General features: G+C 54.9%; 1 protein-coding gene across 2 annotated transcripts; it reads right to left on the bottom strand.

Annotated features, from left to right (window-relative positions):
• Nucleotides 1-222: 222 nt before the first annotated feature.
• On the bottom strand, nt 223-16,484 carry PPP1R3F (protein phosphatase 1 regulatory subunit 3F). 2 transcript variants are annotated; one of them, XM_047764973.1, is made up of 4 exons: nt 15,435-16,484; nt 4,594-4,649; nt 4,288-4,370; nt 223-1,994 (listed from the first exon to the last, which is right to left on the bottom strand). In XM_047764973.1, exons 1-4 carry the CDS (start codon nt 16,433-16,435, stop codon nt 711-713), a joined length of 2,424 nt encoding a protein of 807 aa, XP_047620929.1. In that variant the 5' UTR covers nt 16,436-16,484; the 3' UTR covers nt 223-710. The 2 variants fall into 2 exon arrangements, with proteins under 2 accessions (XP_047620929.1, XP_047620930.1); XM_047764974.1 differs by having other exon boundaries at nt 4,288-4,367.
• Between the last annotated feature and the right edge of the window lie 5,286 nt (nt 16,485-21,770).

Here is a 21,770-nt window from a genome sequence, read left to right as displayed (position 1 = left end):
ATGTGGAAAGGACCAGCGGCCTGCCCTCCCCGGCCAAGGCCACCAGACCATATGCATTAGACGTGGTGACCCTAAGGCGAGGTGACACAGATCCTCAAAGACATCCCCAAAGTGGCAGCCACATCCCACCCCACCCCCTATCCCCCACCGTGGTCCTCCCATGGAACGTGACCACCCTGCACTTTCGGGCCCAAGCAGGAGAGCATTACACAGCAAGACACGTGGTTTGTCATAGAGCTCTATTGTGGCATATAATAATAGGTACTCTATATAAATTAAATTAAAAATAAAGCTCCAGCAGGTTGCACAGGTTGGCTGTTAATAAATATATCTCTGGGTAATTGTGCCCCAAGACCAGCTCATGACCACTCTCCCTCATCCAGAGAATTATACAAAAATAAATACAGGCTTGGGGGGCGGGGGTGGGAAGGGAGGACATGCCCAGTTCCATTCGGAAAGTTCTCACTTGCACCATCCGCTCGTGCCTTGTCTCTCTCCCCTGGTATCTCGGCAGGGAGCCCCGGGCCGACGAGAGCTCAGGGACAGGAAGGCCTCTCTCCGGTCAAGCAGTCTCAGAAGCAAAGGACCCTTCGCTGTACACACATCCTATCTGAACCCTCTGGGCGGGGTGGGGGTGGGGGTGCAGGGGCTGCCCCTCCCCAGACCCCAGAGAGGGAGAAGCCTGTTATTGCTGGTCTCACAAGCTGCTCCTACGAGAACCAGGCCAGAGAGAGGCACAGCGCAAGCACCAGGAGGGACATACCACTGTTCAGAGCCACAGGGACCACCACCAGCCCAGCCAGGACCCCCAGCGTCTGGGTCAAAGGCCCCCGGAGCTGGGGAGGCAATATGCACACACTCTCTGCGGGGGCTGCTAGGGCAGGAGACCTCTTGGGGGGCTCAAGGCTTGGGCCTGAGCCCTCTGCATCCCCGGAGCTCACCTGGGGCCCCGCCAGGCTGGCAGGACGGACTTCGGCCCCCAAGGGACCAGGAAGGGGGAGATGTGGCCCCTGTAGGACTGGAGAGGCTGGCTCCTTGCCAGATACAGGAGCCGAGCTGTCGGCCAACTCAGTGGTAAGCTCCATCCCTCCTGGGGTCCTAGTCACCCCAACTGTCACCCTACTCACACGCGAAGAGCCAGAGTCCTTGCCTGTCCCCTCCTCTGGCGCCCCAGTGAACTGACCCTCTACCCCCAGAACGCCAGGGCTGGCACACCCCGAGCCCTCTGCCCACGGGAGCCACACATCTCCTATACCGGCTACCACAGAACGGGCCCCAGAGACGATTTCCGGAGGCGATTCCTTGGGGGTGTCCCCTTCTGGGCTGGAGGGTATGATGGAGAGCCCCTCTTCCCCCTCCCCCTCCTCATCGGGGTCCTCAGTGTCTTTGATGAGCTCCACGCCACGCCCCAGCCGGGCGTAGTGCAGTGTAATCTCCTCAGCCAGGGCACTGTTCAGGGCCCGCTCGGGGCCAGGCCACTTCAAGATCAGGTCACGGTCTGTGAGCATGCCCAGGGGATGGCTGGGGGACAATCCCCCATCTGTGGGGCCCTCCCCGTCACCTCCCGCCCCACCAGCGGCCACGGCGGCGCGCAGGCGGCTCAGGTGGGATAGGTAGAGCTGCTCCAGCTCCTGGTCAATGGTGTCCTCGCCAAGCGGCTCCTCCAACCCGCTCACAACCTCCAGACCCCCGGGGGGCTCATCCACAACAGCTCCCACCATGGGGTCCTTTCGGCCCCGGCCATTCTCGCTCGATACTTCCCACGTGGCCTCCACCTTTCGCTGGCTGGGTTCCAGGAGTGGCCCGGCAGCCCCCTCACTTGCATCGGGCCCCGAGGCCTGGTCCCTGGGAGAGCCTCCCAGGCCACAGAGAGAGGATGAGAGGGGAATCCTGATGGCCGGTGCCGGGGGGGCCTCTGTGAAAGCCACAGGCGGACTGCTTCTGCGGGCATCGCCTTCCTCGGGGGGTTTGCCAGTCACTGTAACTTCAGAAACCTGGAGCCAGGGGGGGGGGGTGTGGGGGGGCAGTGGGAGGGAGAAAGGGAAGGGAATGAATGAAGCAGAAGAGGGGATGGGACAAGCAGAGAGCGTGAGAATTGGGGACAGACGGTGAGAACTGGGGGCGGCCCACACCCAGCCCCCCAGGTGAAAACTCCTTAAAGGGCGGTCTGGCATTCTCTTCACTCCCAAGATGATGTCTGTACGAAAATAACAAAATTAGCTGGAATCAAAGGGGGCTTCCCGGAGTTCCCATGGTGGTGCACTGGGATCAGGGGTGTCTGCGGAGCGATGGAACACAGGTTGGACCCCTGGCCCCGCACAGTGGGTTAAGGATCCGGCATTGCTGCAGCTGCGGCTCAGATCTGATTCCTGGCCCAGGAACTCCACATGCCCGAGGGCAGCCAAAACAATAAAAATTGAAAGAAAATTAAAAAAAATAAAAACAATGGGGGTGGGGGGAGTTCCCGTCGTGGCGCAGTGGTTAACGAATCCGACTAGGAACCATGAGGTTGCGGGTTCGATCCCTGGCCTCGATCAGTGGGTTAACAATCCAGTGTTGCCATGAGCTGTGGTGTAGGTCACAGATGCGACTCAGATCTGGCATTGCTATGGCTGTGGTGTAGGCCCGCAGCTATAGCTCCGATTCGACCCCTAGCCTGGGAACCTCCATGTGCCGCGGGTGCGGCCCTAAAAAGACAAAAAAACAAAAAACAAAAACAAAAAAACAAAAAACAATAAGAGAGGGCTTCCTACAGGTCATAAAGTCGAGGAATTCAGTGGGCACCAATATTTGGTGAATGACTCTGAGTAAATACTGTTGGTTGATCTCCAAAACATATCCAGACTATCAATAGGAATTCACATATTTTCTCTTTTAAAAACATTTATTTCCTAGCTCTCTTGACAAGGCCCAGAAACGACGACCAATCTGATAGCAACAAGCACACCTAGCACCCAGATCTGGGTTTCCAAATACTATTCTCCACTAGAAGGAATCAGGACTCCTGAAATAAATGACTGTTCCCAGGTTTAGGGGAGGGAAAGTACACACACACACACACACACACACACACACACACACACACACACACATCTCTAGACTCTATCTCCCCTGCCAGCCCTGGCTTCGCTCGCCTGGACCACTGCAGTAGCTTCCTCCTCAGGGTCCCCCAGCTTCCGCCCTCAACCCTGCAGTCTCTTTCTCGAGGCAGCCAGAGGGAGCCTGTTAAGTCCCAAGTCAGACGATGGCCTGCCTCTGCTCACGACCCCCCTGCCACCCCCCTGTCACTCAGAGTAAAAGCCAGAGTCCTCTCCATGGCCCAGGAGGCCCCGCACAGGCTGCCCCGCCGCCCCCACCTCACCTCCTTCAGCCCACCCTCACTCGCCCTGCTCCTCCCTGTCCCCCACACACATTAGCCACGGCCCCACCTCGGGGACTGTGCACTTGCCTGAGATGTTCTCCCCCTAGTTATCCAGGTGCTTCGCTACTGTACCTTCCTCAATGTTTGCTCAAAGCTCACTGACCACTCAGGCCTTCCCTGGCCACCCGATCTGAAGTTGCAAATGCTCCCCTCTCCCCCCAACACCCGCACCCCCCCACTCGCACCCCCCCACTCCCTCTCCCTAGCCCTTTATTTTTTTTCTTAGCATGCATCATCACCCAAAACACGATCTATTTTAACTACTTACATCTCACGCCACTAAAACGTAAGTCAGTCCCATGAAGATAGTGTGTTTTGGTCATGACTGTATTACTGGTGTCCCTAACAGTGCTTGGCAAAGAGCAGGCACTCAAGAAAGATTTGCCAAACTTGGAGTTCCCGTCGTGGCGCAGTGGTTAACGAATTCGACTAAGAACCATGAGATTGCAGGTTCAATCCCTGGCCTTGCTCAGTGGGTTAAGGATCCGGTGTTGCCATGAGCTGTGGTGTAGGTTGCAGGCACGGCTTGGATCCCGCGTTGCTGTGGCTCTGGCGTAGGCCGGTGGCTACAGCTCCAATTCGACCCCTAGCCTGGGAACCTCCATATGCCTCAGGAGCCGCCCAAGAAATGGCAAAAAAACAACAACAAAAAAAGATTTGCTAAACTAACAGATGACATTTCTATACGCCTGGGGTGGGGGGTGAGGGTGGAGAGGGTGGGTGGAATAACTGCATTCTACCCCTCTGCCACCAGGCTCTGATTTGGGGCCCCTCCCTCCAACCTAGGGTAGACCCAGAGCAAGTCAGCCCTCACCCCCCGGCCTCCCATCGGGCTGTCCATTCCGAGGCTGCCAGGGCCTGCTTACCTGGAGTGTCATTTGGGGCCACGGACGGAGAGGTGTGGGCGCCACCAGGGGACCCAGTGACTCCTGGACATCGGGACGCTCTGCTGGAAAGAAGAGGACACCATTGGGGCGAGGCAGGTGTAGAAACAGGTCTGGGTGGGTTAAGGAAACAGACTCTCCTAGCCAATTGGCAGATTTGCCCTTGAGGCTTTCCGGGACAGAGCCTAAGGCAGAGGGCGCCTCTTAATTTGGGGTGGAAAGAAAAGGGGAGGAAGAAAGAAATGGGGACGGAAAAGCTAAAGCTCCCACAGCCTGCCAGTTGCTTACCCACAGCAGGGGCATTATCTTCCGCACTCTTCATCCTCAGCTCTTCCTCGTGAGGCCTGTGGGGTGGAGGAGAGAATGCGTGGATCTGATGCTCTGCAAGGCCGGTTCTACCACCTACCGGCACCTTCTGAGCCTCACTGTGGGCCCACCCTCACCTGACAGCTGCTGTTTTTCTCTTCTGCGGCCTTGCTGCCTCTTCCTACCCTCTAATCCTACGTACTCATCATAGAAAACGGACAAGAATACGGGAAAGCATAAAGAAGCGGGAGAAAAGTCACGCACCAGCCAGAGGCAACCACCATTACCATTTTGGAAATTTTCATTCCACACATTCTATGAATCGTTTAGATGCTGCAGGCGTAATTTTGCAGCTGGCTTTGGCCGTTTAACAGTAAGACGACGACGACTCATTATGTACTTTAGCGAACCTCCAAAATGCCTGCGCACTGCTCCGATCACGTGGGCTCCCCAGAGTGTACACAGCCCTTCCCCTCCTACTGGGCAGCTAGGTTTGTTTCCTTCGGCTTGCGCTCGCACAGCGGACGTCAGCAGACATCGCTGGGCATGGCCTTAATGATCTTTTCAGATCATGTCTTTAGGGTACATTTCTGGCCGGGGAGGAAAGCATCTTTTCCAGGCAAGGGCAAGGGAGGGACACAGGGAGCATCAAAGGGGAGGAAGGAGAGTTCCCGTCATGGCGCAGTGGAAACGAATCTGACTAGCATCCGTGAGGACGCAGGTTCAATCTCTGGCCTCTCGCTCAGTGGGTGAAGGATCCGGCATTGCCGGGAGCTGTGGTGTAGGTCGCAGATGCAGCTGGGATCCTGCCAGGCTGTGGCTGTGGTGGTGAATGCTGGCGGCTGTAGCTCTGATGAGACCCCCAGGCTGGGAACCTCCATGTGCCAAGGGAACCTCCATATGTGGCTCTAAAAAGACAAAAAAAAAGGGGGCAGGGGGAGGAAGCAACCAGAGCTCGGGAAGGAGGTAAGCAAGAAAGGCAGTAACCTGAGGTCACAGAGGCCTAGGTCCCTCGGCCAATTCCTCCCCCTGTCACCATATCAGCCTGGCAGGCCACTTAACCTCCGTGGGCCTCACCCTCCTCACCTTAAAACGGAGCATAGGGGAGCTGGGATGTGTACACCAAGCACAGGGCAGCCAAGGGAAATGGGGACCTCAAGCCAGACCCCAGGACCCGGCTCAGAGCAGGGGCTGCATCGACCATAGGTATTTGGTGGTCTTTTCCCTCCTTCACCAGGCAAGTCAGACCCCAAGGTCTGAGTGGCAGAAACCAAGGGTATTTCAGCCAGTCCCTGCCAGCAGGGGAGGTCACGAGGATCCTGGGAACCACTAGCTAAAAATGGTGTGTGGGGACCTGAGAAGCCCTGAGGCAAGAGCCTGGACCTCCTTCTTCCTGAGAAGGAACAAGAGGATGTGGACCTTTCTGGAAGCAGCTGCGCTGTTTTGGAAAACACATCATCAGGAGTTCCCGTTGTGGCGCAGTGGTTAACGAATCCGACTAGGAACCATGAGGTTGCGGGTTCAGTCCCTGCCCTTGCTCAGTGGGTTAGGGATCCAGCCTTGCCATGAGCTGTGGTGTAGGTTGCAGATGCGGCTCGGATCCTGCGTTTCTGTGGCTGTGGTGGAGGCCGGCAGCTGCAGCTCCGATTCGACCCCTAGCCTGGGAACCTCCATATGCCTCGGGAGCAGCCCAAGAAATGGCAAAAATAATAAAATAAAATAAAAAAACAAAAACAAAAAAACCCCACATCATCAGCTACCATCACCATGACCTACAGAAACAGACCACTAGCTGACCTGCATATGTAGTGCTTACTGTGCCGTTTCACGGCAGAGCTTCACAGAGATTCACTTCATCCTCGCGAGAACCCCCCGAGAGTGGTGCTCTGGCTCTTCTCAAGTAGGCAGGGTAATTATCCTCATCCTACAGATAGTGAAACGGAAGCCGAGTCAGTAGCTTGAGGTCATGCAGCGAAGAGTGAAACCTAGGCCTTTCGGTTCCCGAGTCTGTGTCCTCAACCAACAAACTGCGGCTTCTTGGAGGAGGGAGGCTATGGGGGTGGGTGCGGGGGGGTCATCCCGCAGCCCCATTGCCAAGCCTTGCCAGAGTTCATAGAAGGAGGCAGCGGTAATGGACAAGACCCCTGCCTCCACCTTCATTCGAGCTTCCCTTTGGACCTGCCTTTTGCCCTCAGAGTCACTCCCTGCTTCCCTGGCGGCGTGAGACCTGAAACTGAGAGAACACCAGACGCAGAAGGGGGTGGCACGAACTGCTTCTTATCAGCCCCCTTGGGGAGGAAGCTTGAACCATGTACATGGATCCAGAGGCTGAGAGCTCCGGAAGGGACCGGCTGTCTTTCTCCACAGACTAGGGTTCACACATTTCCCGCCCCCCCCCCCCCCGGAGGTATTTCAATCAGAAGACTCCAGGGCAGGGAGTGGGTGACTCCAGGAGCCCAGCCATCAACTCCTACACATTACAGATGACAAAGGGGGATCTGGAGCAAACTGAGTTCATCCTGCACCAGTCCCTGAGTGGGTGGAAAATCCAGGTCTTTGGATTCGTGACCCAACACAATTTTTGCTGACTTCTTTTACTGGTGGAGTCCTTCCTTAAAGAAAATGTCATCTTCCTAAGTGTAGTTTTTTTTTTTTTTTTTTTTGGCTGCACCCACAGCATGCAGAAGTCCCCAGGCCAGGGATCAAACCTGTGCCACCGCAGTAACCAGAATCTCAGCAGCACCAACGCTGGATCCTTAACCCACAGAGCTGCCAGGGAACTCCCTAGGATCGTCCACAGCAAGCATCCTCAAGAAGACACACAAACAGAAAGAAAGGCAGCCCGCTTCCCAGGACAGGCCTAGGCAAGCCTTTCCCTGCTATCTGGTCCGAAGCATGTGCATGACAACCAGGCTTCTAAAAGCCACTCTAAAAATAAAAAAACAAAACAACAACAACAAAAAAATGCCAACAAAACAAAAGCCACTCCAGAGTCCTGCAGGTACATGAGAGAAAAGAGGGGGGAACTCAGGATGCAGCCAATCCGTAGGAGAAGAACTCCACCGTCCACGCGAAGGAAGACGAGAGAGAGAGAAGAAAAACGAATACAAAACAAATCCCTCAGCCTCCAGAACATCTCTTCTTCCACAGCCGGGGAAGGTGAGAAGAGGGGGAACATTCAAAAATCAGGTCAAGCAATCTAGCCAATCCCAAGATCCATGAAGTCAGCAGAAGATCGCAGGTCACTCTCCCTACCTCTGAAGGCAAGAGAGACAGAAGCAGGAGGCACCAATAAGCATCTATTGTTCACTTCCTCCACTGTGGGCCCTTCTCATTGATACACCAAGTCGTGTGAGACCCTTCACATCTATCCTTCAAAGCAACATGCTTTCTTTTACAAATGCAGAAACTGAGGCTCAAGGAACCGTGTCTAAACCCACTAACTACTAACTACATACCACACTGATAACATCCAAAGAGGGTTCCGTTTTTTTTCCCCCCTTTGGCCGAGCCTGTAGCATGTGCAAGTTCCCCAGGCCAGGGATGGGACCCACGCCACAGTAGGGACAACGCCGGATCCTTAACCCGCTGAGCCACCAGGGAACTCCAAAGAGGGCTCCATTTTAAAGACAGTGTTCGAAACCGTGGGCTGAAAAAAACACAAAGAAAAAAAAAAAAAAACTAAATATCCTTGAACTGTCTTTCACGGTAAATATTCGGAGGCAACTGTGACTTTAATCAAAATGAGGATAGTGAAAGAAATGGAGTACAAATGTCTACTGACTCACTAATCAGTAACAGAGAAGAGGGGTTCTTAGAAAAATGGGGAGGGAGGAGATTAAGAACAAAACTGTACCTCCAGCATGCTTGCTAATTTTCGAGAAAGAAACCTGCTTTTTTGGCACCAACCCCACACCCACCACGTGGTACCGCCTCAAGGGCAGTGGGCAGTCACAGGCGGGGGCACACAGACCAGGGGGCATCGGGGTCACACATCCTTGGTGAGAACTACTCAAGGCAGCGCAACCTAGAGGGGGCTGGGTCAGGCCTGCATGCCTGTCTCCTGGGCATGAAAAGTCCTCCTGCCACCAGGAAACTCAGTGGCCTCTGACCTCAAGACAGCACCTGGGGAGACCAGGGGGAATGAGATTTCAGAAAGAGGTGCCGTGGGCTGCAGCCAAGGCCAGCTGAGACAGCACCAAAAAAGTGAATCGCCACAGTCAGAGAGCAAGTGAGCCAGCCAGGGCTGACAACCCCCTGTGCAGAAGAGCAAAGCAGACTTTCAGAGCCGTCTCATCACTGCCACCACCGCCACCGCCGCCACCGCCCAAGTCCTCTGAGAGCACCCCCAACACTCATGTTTTCAAAGAACCTGGCCAGCCCAAAGTGGGTCATGCACTGAAACCCAAGGGAAACTTAGCCGACCCCAGCTCCCGTGCAGTCAGCCTCAAGATAATGCTGACTCTCCAAGGGGACAGGTGGCTTCAGAAACTTGCCCGAGATACTCGGAATCCCAGTTACCCCAAGCCCTCTGCTTTCTGTAAAGAACAGGCCTTGGAAGTTCCCGTCATGGCTCAGCGCTTAACAAACCTGACTAGCATCCGTGAGGACACGGGTTTGATCCCCAGCCTCGCTCAGTGGGTTAAGAATCCAATGTTGCCGTGAGCTGTGGTGTAGGTCGCAGACTCGGCTTGGATCCCGCGTGGCTGTGGCTGCGGCTGGCAGCTGTAGCTCCGATGGGACCCCTAGCCTGGGAATCTCCAGATGCCGTGGGTGCGGCCTTAAAAACACCAAAAACAGAGCAGGCTCTGAAGGAGGCTGTGAACGTCACCAAGTTCTATGGGGAACGGCTCTGCCTTCCCCAGATAGTCTGTCAGTGTCGGCTCTGGAACTTTTGGACAATCCAGCAGGGCAGAGGGGCTGAGCAGTTTTTGGTGCCATGAGCTTCTGTTACAGCAATGACTTGGTTCACTTGGCCGTGACCCACCATAAGAAATACATTTTACATAACCCAGCATACCCCCATATAGGTGTAACCACCCCCCCACACACACACACACAAACTGAAAACCGGTTGTTCCTTGAATGAAACAACACTTACCTTTGCTACATGTTGTGATGCGCTCTGATTTTATCCTAGGCTATTTTTGTTAATGGTTGTTGGAACCCAGTAAATTGATTTCACATCTCAATAAAGAGTCATGGCGTGTAGTTTTGAATAACCCCAGCTCTGCCACCTGCCAGCTGTGGGACCTGCAGCAAGTGACTTAACCTCTCTGTGCCTCAGTTTCCACATCTGTGAAGAGGGTAGAAGAGTCATACCTACCACAGGGAGCTGTTGGGCGGGTTGAGGAACTATGTGAAAAATCGCCTGTCCAAGGTGCTTAACCCAGTCCTCCCCTCCAAATTCCCACTGAGGGAAACTGAGGCTCTGAAAAGGAAAGCAACTTGCCCAGCACCGCCCGGCTGGTAAAGACACATCACCCAGCCCGGCACAGAAGTTGAGAATCCGGCCACCAGAGCGGGACCACCTGGCTCAGATTCCGGCTCTGCCACTTTCATAACATGTGGCCTCAGGCCCACTTTCTTGACCATGATGCCCTACCAGTTTCCTGTGGAGTAAAAGAGGCTCACCAGCACACTAAAATCCTCACTCTCCAGCCAACTAAGATGATCCCTGGCCCATCCTGTTTCAACTTTGGTGGTTCTGATTTTCCCAAAGACTGCCAACTTGGAGAGCAAACTGGGTCTCCAGCCATTCGGCTACAGGCACACCTGAAAGTCCCTGAGGCCGGACTGTGCATCAGCCCAGGGACACACCCTGGAGACACAATGGGGAGCAAACTCGACTAGGAAACTTCCAGTTTCGGGTGGAGGAAGACATCAAAAAAAAGATACTCACACTCATTCTTTCAACAAACATTTATTGAGCACCTGTTAAGTGCCAAGCACCGCAGCAGGCCCTGTGGGAGTACAGCGGTGAACAAAAGCAGACCGTGTCCCTACCCCTCACGGAGCTTACAGTCTAGCAGGGCAGAGAGGGTCGGCCAACAATCCCCTGATGAAGGCCTAACTACAGACAGGTCAGGGCCTTCGGAAAAAGAAAGAAGGTCCTAGAACAAGGGGCCCTGGCCTTGACTCCCGGGTCAGCGAGGGCTTAGGATGCTTAGAGGGGCAAGGAGCAAGGGAGAGGTCAGGGAGAGGCTGCTCAGGGCTCTTTGGGGGAGGTGATGGATATCATCTTGAACGAGGGACCTTGTGAGGCATCTTTGGGACATCAGCCAAGTGGAGACACTGAGTTTGTAAAGGTGAGGCTGAAGGAAAGAGCCGGGGGGGGGGGGGGGGGGGAAGAGAAGGGCCAGAGAGTTCAGAGGAAAAGCAGCAGAGGGTGGTCCCAAGGCAAGGGAAGAATGTGTTTGAAGTAGGGCTGCTTGACCGCTTTGAGAAGAACACGAAAAAGCCACCTCTGGAATCTGGCAGATGCAGGGGGCAGGAGAGAGTGCAGATAAAATTTAGGCAGTTCTTGAGAGAGGGGCTGGCCATGAAGGGGAGGAGGGTACCTGGGTGCGGGCAAGGAGCAGTGGGGACAGAGGTGGGGTCAGAGGACAGACTTTTAAGATAGCAGAGATGCTGGCATCTAGAAAGGCCAACAGAGAGCCTCAGGCAAGGAGGGCAGTGAAAAGCTGCCAGGAGAGAAAGGGCAACTGATGACATCAGGTTCTAGAGCCAGTGGCAGAAAAATGGAACCCGGAGCACAAGTCGGGGGGACTGGCCTGAGGGAGAAAGAGGGCCCTCTCCTCCCCTGTAACACAAGAGAGGGAAATCCCGGTTTGCAGGCTTGGGGGCTACAAGGGCTGGGGAGTTCCATTCTTATGGTTTGTTTCTACTTGTTTTTCTGAAAGCAGGAAGTCTGAAGGCAAAGAACATTTGAAAGAGTCACCTCAGGGAGGAGACAAGAGTGGATCAGAATAATACAGTAGGACTGCCAAGCAGGGTGGAAAATGGTCCTGGATTTGTGGCAATGTGCATCTGCTCTGCTATATGCCATTCTCTAACGGGGCTTGCCAGCTTGACTACTTGGTGCTATTTAAAAACAAAACAAAACAAAATAAAAACAGTACCAAACGTTTAAACAGGGCCTGAGGAGGTAGGGGTGGACAGGCTTCCAGGAGGAAGCCCTCTTAGCTGAAGGATCAAAATGAGGAGCCTGCTAGGGGGCCCAGGACCAACATTCCTGGTGAGGGAAACAGCACGGACAAAGGCCCTAAGGCAGGAAGGGGCAAAGCGCCTTGGAAAGACCGTGGCGACGGATGCTCAGAAGGCAGAGGATGGCGGGAGGTGAGAACAGCAGCCTGGGAGGCCAGACGGGGGGGGGGGGGGGGGGGTGCTTGAAGGCCGGCTGAGGCTTTCCTGGTCTTTATTTTTAAGAGGAAGAGGACACGGTCCAAGGGTGTTAAGCCAAGGCAGAACCTGAGGGGCTCCTCCCCACACCAGCCCTGGGATTTTGGGACTCTGCGAGCCTCCGTGTGCTCATCCAGAAAAGAGGGAGCAAAACCGTCTATCTCAACAGGGAACACTGAAAGGATTCGTTCGATGAGACTGTGCATGCAAATGCTCGGCCGGGCCTCTGCCAGGTCTGGTACAGCAAGCCCTCCTCACCTGCCCCACCCACCCAGTTCCACCACCAGCCCTTGGGCGGCTCAGCGCCAGTCTGCAGCTTTTGCTGTTTGAACCTAGTGCTGTGCCCAGCACATAGGAGGCCCTCAATAAATGCTTGTTGATAGATCATCTCTAAGCCTCAGGGTTTTCAAAAGCCTGGTCCAGCCACTCTAGGAATGCAGCCATTTCGCTTTCTGAGCTGCCTCCCCGATGGCTGGCACAGACGTCCCCTGTGCCCTGACCTGACGTGGCTGCGCCCAGTGCGCAGTGGGCCTGCAAGCCAACGCTTCCTGAATGGGAAGCCCTCTGCAACAGGGCTCCCACAGGCTTGAGGCTACCCCCTGAGGTCCTCCACCGTGGCCCAAGAGGGCTGGGTGGCAGGGAGCAGGCTGTTCTTCAACAGCGCTCCATGTCACCGGCAGCATGCAGGTTTTGAAACAATAATAAGTTGAAATGTACTCGCCAAGAAAGCCACCGACCTACAAAGCAAATCTTACCGCTGATCTTGCAATGAGCATCAGCCTCCCCTTTGCAAGAGCTGAGATCAAGATAAAGAAGCTATCAAAAAGCCATCTGCCCACTTAAAATAATATCACAAGTCATGTTAGGAACCACAGACCTGGGGCCAGATACCAAAACAATTGTCTGAACGGGCTGCTTCAATTTCTCCTTAAAACCACGCATGTATTTTAAAAGAAAAACACCCTCTCCACCCACCTTGGCCCTGCAAGCTTTTGATTTCTCTGTTCCTTTCCTTTCACACTCTAAAATGACCGAACTCTTGTTACTCAAACTGTCGCGTCTTACAGACAGGGCTCCCACGACAGCCAGCTGGGATGACGACTCGGGAAAAGTGACGGAAATGAAGGTGATTCTGGGGCCCCTGCCACAGCTTGATACCTTGATCTGGGTGCTGGTTTCACGCGGGCGTACACGTAAAAATCCACCGAGCTTCACACTTCAGATCGCGAAGTGGAAAAGGAAAGCGAGACATGCTGGGAACATGGGAATACCAGGAGCGACAGGAAGTTTCCCCTGAATCCTAGCAGGCCTTCAAGGGGAACAGTAGTGTTTGGGGTTTGCTTGGGTTTTTGTTTGTTTTTTTTTAAAGTCCCTACTGCCTCCTCCCTGGTCCCGTCACTCACTGGCTGAGTGTACGTGAACAAGCTGGCTCACTTCTACCTCGGTGTCCCCCTCTATCATCAAACGGGCATCATCATAGCACCTCCACCACATGGCATGCACAGCACGACTCGGGAGAGAACACACTTGAAGCTCTCGACACAGAGATCAGTAACTGCTGGCCACGGTTAATCTCTCGAAGCTACCACCATGCTTCGGTTACCTTCCCCACGCTTGCTACGTCCAATCCAAGCACACAAAGTGACTGTCATTTCCCTTTAGCCGATGAGAAGCCTGAGGCTTAGGGATGAAGAAACTGAGGCAAGGCTACACAGCTGGGGGTGGGCAGAGCAGAGCTTGGGAGGAGAATCCAAGGAACTATGGGTAAGTATTGATACAAACACCTATACGGCACGACTGAGAGCCAGGCTCGGTTCGGAATGCTTTGACGCATCTACCGTGAAGCAGGTGCAATTATCATCTGCTTTACAGATGAGAGTACTGAGGCACAGTGCGGTTAAATGAGTCGGCCAAGGTCACAAGGCCCGCAGCTGCCAGGAGTGGGATTTGAACCCCGGCACTCTGATGTCAGAATCCGCGCTGCGAGGAAAGCCATGCTGCCTGCCCTGCTCAGACGAAGTCCCAAGTTACGGTGGGGGGGTCACAGGTTGGCAGATGGGTACTTGTCTGCCTGCTCACTGACCCAGGCACATCTGCCCACCCGCTCCAAGCTCGACCTTTCAGAACCACTCACAGCCCGAGGCCTTGCCAGGATCGCAGACACCTTGCTGGAGCCACAGGCTTCTGATCGAGCATATCCAAGATTCAAAAAGCACCTTTCTCATTCCCGTTTCCAGTCCTCCCCGGAACAGGGAAATGTCTGCACTTCCCGCAAGTGCATGGAGAATCTACTTAGCCCACGTTAGACTGAGGTGATCTCCCCAGCAAATCAGGGCCTAGCTGCTACTCTTGAAGAACCCATGGCTGGAGAGAGAAAAACCTAGGAGAATCTTGTTATCAGGGCCTTCCGGGGCTAACTGCTTCCTCCTCCTAGGCCCTGAATGGTCACAGGTGGTATAGCAAAAACAAAGGTCAGGAGCTTCCAGGCCAGGCCCGTCTAGTTCTGCCTCAGCCAGAGCCACAGCTTCCCCGTGAGAGCAGGGGCTCAGCCCCTCAACTCCACAGAAGCTAACAGACCAGATAAGAGCAAAAACAGTAAAAAGAGTGCACAGGCCTCAAGGTCAGACATGGCCGAATTGGAAAAGCCAGGCGCCATCGCTTCCTCAACCAGTTTCTCCCTCTAGAACCCTGGCTTCCTGTGCTGTCAAATGGAGATCAGATTCCCTGCCTCATAGGCAAGGCCCTTGGTCCACACCAGCATTCTCACTGCAGTTCTCTCCGCTCCAACACACTACCCTTCACTCACACCAGGCTTGCTCCTACCTCAGGACCTTTGCACTTGCTATTCTCACTCCTTAGAACATCCTTGCTCCCATTATGTGTGCATAACTATTCCTCTTCATCATTCAGGGCTCAGTTGAAACAGCACTTCCTCAGAAAGTCCTCCCTGTTCCCTTTTCTACAAACTCTCCCCCCACGCCCGAGCATTAACTCTGCTAATCAGCATCCAGGACTTACTTCCTCAAAGGCCCTCCCCCAACACCCTGCCTTAAGCAGCTATTGCCTCCCCAACTATTCCTATTCTCCTTTCCTCTCAGCAGCTAACCTTATCCCTATGTAGCTCATCCACCTGCTGGTTGTTTTTTTTCCAGTCTTTCATAAAAGCCTGTATGATTCTGGAGGGCAGGGAAGATGTCTGTCTTGTTCAGGGCTCTACAGTGGAATTCAATACATGAATGAAACCCCAGTAATTAAAACACAGCCTAGCACACGTTTGGTCTCCATTACTCTTTGACTAACTGACTGAATGAGCCCTCCTCCCAGTCCTGGTGAGCAAGCCTGAGGGGTTCCTGGGCCAGACTGCTTGTCCTCCATCCTAGACACAGCCCTGCGTTGGCGGAGGTGGCGCTGGCAGACATTACCTGCGCCTCATCGGCTTCATGCAGCTCTTCAGCTGCCTGGCCTCAGCCTCCACGGGACCCTGGCACTCGGGCTGTGGCTCCGGCTGCTGCAGCTGCTGCTGCTGGGGCAGCCCTTCGGCATCAGTGGGTGTGGGAGCGGGTGCAATCCGGAGCAGGACTGTGTAGTTGCGGCCGTGGTTGTTGGCCCAGAAAGTGCCCTCGGGGGTCTCATAGCGCACCACGAAGTCCAGGCGCGCCCCATCGCCCGCGCCCTCAGCAAAGGGCAGCTGGAAGGCAAAGCGGTCGGTGCGGCCGCCGTCGTCGGGCGAGGAGGCGGACGCCTGGCCGGGGCCCAGGCCAAGGGCCAGATCCAGGATGGGATCTCCTGCTCCTGGTCCTCCCGTTCCTGCCCATGGCGGGCTGCGCGGGACGTAGCGCGCTGGGTGGTCGCAGAAGGAAGCCCAGCCGTCGTGTGAGGCCCGCACGTGCACCGCCTTCTCGAAGGAGCGGTTCAGCACGCGGACCAACCCGCGCAGCACGGGCGGGCGCCCCCCGGGCACCCACACCCCGGCACCCCCGGGGACCGCTCCGGGAGGCGGCAACAGAGCCTCCAGCTCCACCATGACGCGCCCCAAGCGCTCCAGACGGCCTGACGCGGGCGGCAGCGAAAATGTGGGCACCAGGTAAAACCCCCCGCCAGCGGGGACGGGGCACAGCGGCGAGGGCTCGGGGCAAGCCTCCTCTTCCTCCTCCCCTTCATCCCCATCCTCGCCATCGTCGTCCTCGTCAGCCCCGCCGCCGTCGCCATCTTGCCCGGCCGCCGCCGCCATCTTGCCCGCCCCGGTCCCGCCCCACGGCCGGTAGCGGCGCAGCTGCGCCAGCGGCAGCCCCAGGGCCTCATCGGCGAACAGCACCCGCCGCGGGGCCACCGCTACCTCGACTGAGGTGCGGGGCTCGCCCGTGGCCGGCGAGGGGGGCGCGGGATGCCGCAGCGGGGGCTCCACAGGGGCCGTGCGCGCCATATCGGCGGCGGCGGCGGCACCGACGGCACCGGCGGCGGGACCGGCGGGGGCAGGGCCTGAAGGGGCGAGCAGCCAATGGGAAGGCCAGCGCGGGGGGGTACGACTCACGGGGGGCGTAGGCGGCGAGACGAAGACAGGTGTAGCGGAGAGCCAATGAGGAGCCGCGCACGCGTGACGTAGGCGGTGAAGCGCGTGCAGGGGAAGCGTGCAGCCAATGGAGATGCCCGAGAGTGGGCGGTGTAGGAGGCGGGATGATCGGGGAATCAATGGGGAGGCCTGAATGGGGGGGCGGGGTCCGGGATGAAGAGAGCAGTCGTAGGACAGATAATAGGGAAGCGGGAGCGGTGTATGGGCGCCGGGGAAAATGGAATGGTTTCAGGCGATGGGGGGCAGCGGAAGCGAACGGAGAGACCAGAAAAGCAGGAGATCCGTGGGTTGCGTAGGTAGTGGGATGGAAGCTAGAGACAGCGAAGAGCCAATGGGGAGTCGCGCGCCTGTGGCGTACGGAAGAGATGACGCTAATGGCTGCAGCGAGCCAATGAGGAGTCCTGTGAATATGCACTACGCCTTCAAGGGGCGGTGCCAGGGCTGAACTAGCCACTGCGGAGACTAGAAGTGACCAAGAGGCGGTGTGTGAGTTGCCCGGGAGGCGGGACTGAAGGGGAAAAGCCAATGGGTAGGCGGCGAAGGCGGGAGCAGGAAAGAGAGATGGCGGATAGCCAATGGAGGAGCCGGAGTGAAGACTGTTGAGACGTCAAAGGGTGCTGGAACGGGGTGAACCAATACCAAAACTAGAAAGTATAGCGGGACCGAAGGATCCGGAGGTGGGACGGCGAAGAGCAGAGCCAACGAGGGTGTTGTAGGTGGTGTGAAGGAGAGGCTGAGCAGCCAATAAGGAGGCCGGAGGAGAGGATGGTGCGTAGGTAGTCTAGGTTGTAGGGTGGTCGGGCTACAGAACCGTAGAGTACAGGCAGCCTTTAGGAAAAGTGTACCTCTCGTGGATGGTTTTACCTTCTCCTTAACCCTCCGTGACCACTCCCTTTTGCCCCAGGGCTGTGAATGCCCAGAGCCCCCGAGAACCTAAACCGCACCCTAGTGAGATCAAGAAAGCAAAACGGACTTTGCGGTCACAGTTGCTGGTTCTCCCCTGCCCACCTCCGAACCTTAGCTTGGGCAGTACCACTAGCCGAGAATGCCCCTGATTATCATTCTCAGTGTTCTCCAGGATTTGGCACCATTGTTGAATGAAGGAGAGATTGAGGTTTTGGTTTTGTTTTTTGGGTTTTTTTTTTTTTTAATTAGCTTTTTCTAACTCTGAGCGTGACTGTATGCAGCCGGGAGTTGGTTGGCCATGTTGGCAGACATTGACTATCACAAATAAAATCCCTGTCTTTCTTGCCTGACTCAAACGCCATAGCCCACAGTGGCCTCACCGCCCATCTTTCTGTCTCCAGTCTTTGTTCCTACTGCTCCCTCTCCTAAGAGTGCTGCTCCTTCTGCTTCCTCATGTCCTCTCACTCTCTTTTTCCACTCTACCTTCGAGATCCCACCTCCTGTAGGAACATGGCAATTCATATATTCCCTCCTCCATCCTGGGTTATTTTCTAAACACCTACTGTATGCAAGGCTCTGACTCACAGCATCCCTAGAAAGGAGGCAGTTCCGCCAGTGGGCTCCTCTCCTCAGGTCTCAGTGTCCAGAATGGGGTCATGGGTCAGGAACCAATTATGTATAGTTGCAAATAGCAGGAGGCAGGGAGAACCCACAAAATAATGTGAGCTTAAACAAGATAGAACTTTATTGTTTTCACACCTAAAAGTTCAAGCTGGTAAGTAGTCCAGGGACTCCTTCCTGCCCAGAGTTAGGGCATTGTCCATGTCCTGGTCTGGCCCCAAGACTCTCGTCCTTCAACAAATCCTGTCAACCATTAAAAAAAAAAAAAAAAAAGCGTATGGAGTTCCCGTCATGGCTGAGCAGAAGCGAATCCAACTAGTATCCATGAGGATGCGGGTTCCATCCCTAGCCTGGCTCAGTGGGTTAAGGACCCAGCCTTGCCGTGAGCTGTGGTGTAGTTTGCAGCCGAGGCTTCGATCACGCATTGCTGTGGCTATGGCGTAGGCCAGCTGCTGTAGCTCTGATTCGACCCCTAGCCTGGGAACTTCCATATGCCACAGGTGCGGCCCGAAAAAGAAAAAGAAAAAAAAAAAAAAGCTTTGAGTTCCTGTTGTGGCACAGTGGGTTAATAATCTGACTGGGGTCGCCTGGGAGGCTCAGGTTCTATCCTGACCCGGGAACTTCCATATGCTACACCCATAGCCATAAAAAAAAAAAAAAAAATCCTGTCAGCTCTCCATTCAATATATTTCCCAAATATACCCTCTCCATCAATCACCAGGACTATTCCAGTAGCCTCCCTTTCACTGGTCTCCATGCTTCCATCCTCACTCCTATGGTCCATTCTACACTCCATCAGAGGGATGCTGTGAAATCCTTAAGACAATTCATGCCTCTCCTCTGCTCACAACCTTCCTCTGGCCTCCTGCTCACTCAGGGTAAAATCCAAAGTCCTTACCATGGGCTAAACAAGGTCCTGCCTGGTTGAACGCTCCCCAGCCTACTCTCTGACCTCGCCTCCTACCCCTCCTCCTCTTGCCTGACGCCACTCTAACCACACTGACCTCTTTAGTAGACCTTGAGCAGGCCAGTTGTACTCCCACATTAGGATCTTTGAGCTGGCTCTTGCCTCTGGAATTACTCAGAGAATCTGCATGGCTCCTTCCTTCAGGTCTCTGTCAAAGGCCCCCTTCTCAGGGGACGTTCGCCGATCTCTCTGTTTAATCCAACCCCCTCCTCCCGAGGAACCTCTCATGGGAGACAGCATAGTCCAGTGCAGAGAGGAAGTGGTGACTGCTGCCCCCTCTCTGCCCACCTGACCCATCAACCCTCACTCTGTAAGGGTCCTGGCTCTCAGCAGTGTCCGCATCACCCTTCCACCACGCCGGGTCCCTCTCCAGTGGCCTCCTGGCTGGGACGCTTTGGGCCACCATGCTCCCTCAGCCATCCTCCGCCTTCTCTGGCCACCTGTCATTGGAGGGAGTGGCAGTAAGGGAGAGATGGTTTGGCAAGGACACAGGCCACACCTCGGACCCTGAAAGAGAAAACCAGCCCCCCTCTCTCGGGAGGGAACAGGGCTGGGGACAAGGAATGAGTTCTGGAAGTGGCCTGGTTTATGGTAACCCAGGATGTGTCGGCAACATTCAGACCCAAGTCCACGGGGAGCAAGGGGTTATTAAGTAACCTCAGGGACATCCCTAAAGTCCACCTCCTCCCCTCTCTTGCTCCCAACCCCATGCCACATGCCATCTATTAAGCCCCTACTGAATGCTGGGTCCCTACAGGCCTCCAACCTGAGACCTCATCTCACTGGTGCCTCCCCTGGCTGCCAGGCACACACAGGACATCCTTGGGTCTCAGACATGTCCCACCAACTCAGAAGCCTCAACCAGTGAAAGTCTTGTTTTGAACTAATGGTAGGGAGGGTTGGGTTTTTTTTTTTTTTATTGTTGTTGTTAGCTGATTTTTTGAAGGTCTTTTTTTTTTTTCTATTCACTTTTTTTTTTTTTTCTTGTCTTCACAAAGTCAGGCCACCAGGCCCCCTCTGGGCTTTTCCAAAAAGGTGAGTCTGAGTTGAGGAAAGAGGTTCTCCTTCTTTTGAGGATTTGGGAGGTTGCGGGGGGCGGGGGGAAGAGGCAAAGGAGCAGGTCTTGGCCATTAGGTTTACACCATGTGAATAAAAAGCTCTTTCCAATTTCTCTTTCCCAGGCCTGAAGCTGGTCTTGCAGAGGAATTGGAGTGGACATTGGAGGACGGAACCCTGGGCCATGCAGGGCGCTGGAGAGCCTGAGGCTGAGAGTCCCAGCCACGGCTTATCAGGAGAAGCCCCTAGGGGCCCGTCTCCTCTGTTGACCACTGATTGGAGGGGGTCCCCGCTGAAGTGAAGAAAGGCAGCCACCAAATCTTGGACACCCTGCAACCTTCCAGCCTCCAGAAGAATCTCCAAATCGCAGACCCTCCCGGTCTCTGCAGCTTCTAATGTAAAATTTGAGACCCTTGTGCTCAACGAAACCTGAGGGTTCCAGAGCCCAGCACCCCTGGGACGCAGGCCCCCCCTCTGCCAGCTCTGTGATCTGGGAGCAGTTGCCTGACTGTTTCGTCCCCTCTTTTTCGCCCTCTGTCCAAGGGCCATGATGACAAGATGGATCTCCGAGGGCCGTGGTGAGGATTGAACAAGATCGGCTGTGAGAAGCGTTTTCGGCGCTGTGTCTGGCACGTGGACGATTCGAGAGAAGTGTCCGCTGTGGGGACGATGGAGGAGATTTGGAATCCGAAATCCTTAGAAACCGGAAGTTTTCAAAGCAGAAAACGGCAAAGGCCGAGGGCCTCAGAAGCATCAGGCAGTGGTGTCTCTGAGTGCGAGCAGGTTGGGGCCCCAACGGGCCATGAGAAGGTTGGGGTCTCAACGGGCCTCAGAGCTTTGTGAGGATGGGTGCGTCCATCCTGGGGCCTGGTTAGGATCTTCCCTATAGGGTGGCCTCTGAGTCAGAGCCCTCAGGTCCTAAGATGTCATGAGGCAAGACTCTTTGCCCCTTGTTCCTTCAGTGATGTTCAGTGGCTTCTGAGAGCCAGCGATTCTCAGACTCTTGGATTCTGTGAATTGTTGGCAGCGGGGGGGAGGTGGGGTTGGGGAGGGACCCCCTGCTTTTTTCCTCCGCGAAGTAACTTCCATGCCCCTTAGCCTCTGTGAGAAGATGGGTCGCAGCCGTGTCCAGGGCTCCCCATCCCTGGGTAGTAAAAATGTGATGACCTCATCAATTCCCCCTATGGGGAAACTGAGGCCTGGACCAGAAGCAAAGCCCCAGGAAACCCAGCCCTATTCCATTCTTTCCCTGATGTTTCCCACACACCTATTACACTCAATGCTTCTCTTCCTTTTCAATATCTTCAAGACTCTCCAATATCTTCTCACTCTACAGAGCGGCGTCTCTGCCTGCCCAGGACGCCCCTGTGATTTATTAGAGTTCTTCCCCCTCATTTTCTTTTCTTTTCTTTTTTTCTAACTCTACACACTTTTGTTTAAAAACCTGTGGTTTCTCATGAGCTCTGTTATCTCATTGATACCTCTCACCTCGGTAGTGAGGGGAAGAAATCATATTTTCAGATGACTCGTAAAGGGCAAAGAAAAAACCCAAAATTTCAAAATTTCCGTTTAAGTCTCATAATCAAGAAGAGGAGAAACAGAGCGAGAGAGCAAGCGAGCGAGCGAGCGAGCGAGAGA

This window comes from Phacochoerus africanus, chromosome X, assembly GCF_016906955.1.
Source record: "Phacochoerus africanus isolate WHEZ1 chromosome X, ROS_Pafr_v1, whole genome shotgun sequence".
Classification (NCBI taxonomy): domain Eukaryota; kingdom Metazoa; phylum Chordata; class Mammalia; order Artiodactyla; family Suidae; genus Phacochoerus; species Phacochoerus africanus.
The sequence above is the reverse complement of the archived record's forward strand: the minus strand, read 5'-3'. Positions and strand labels throughout refer to the sequence as shown.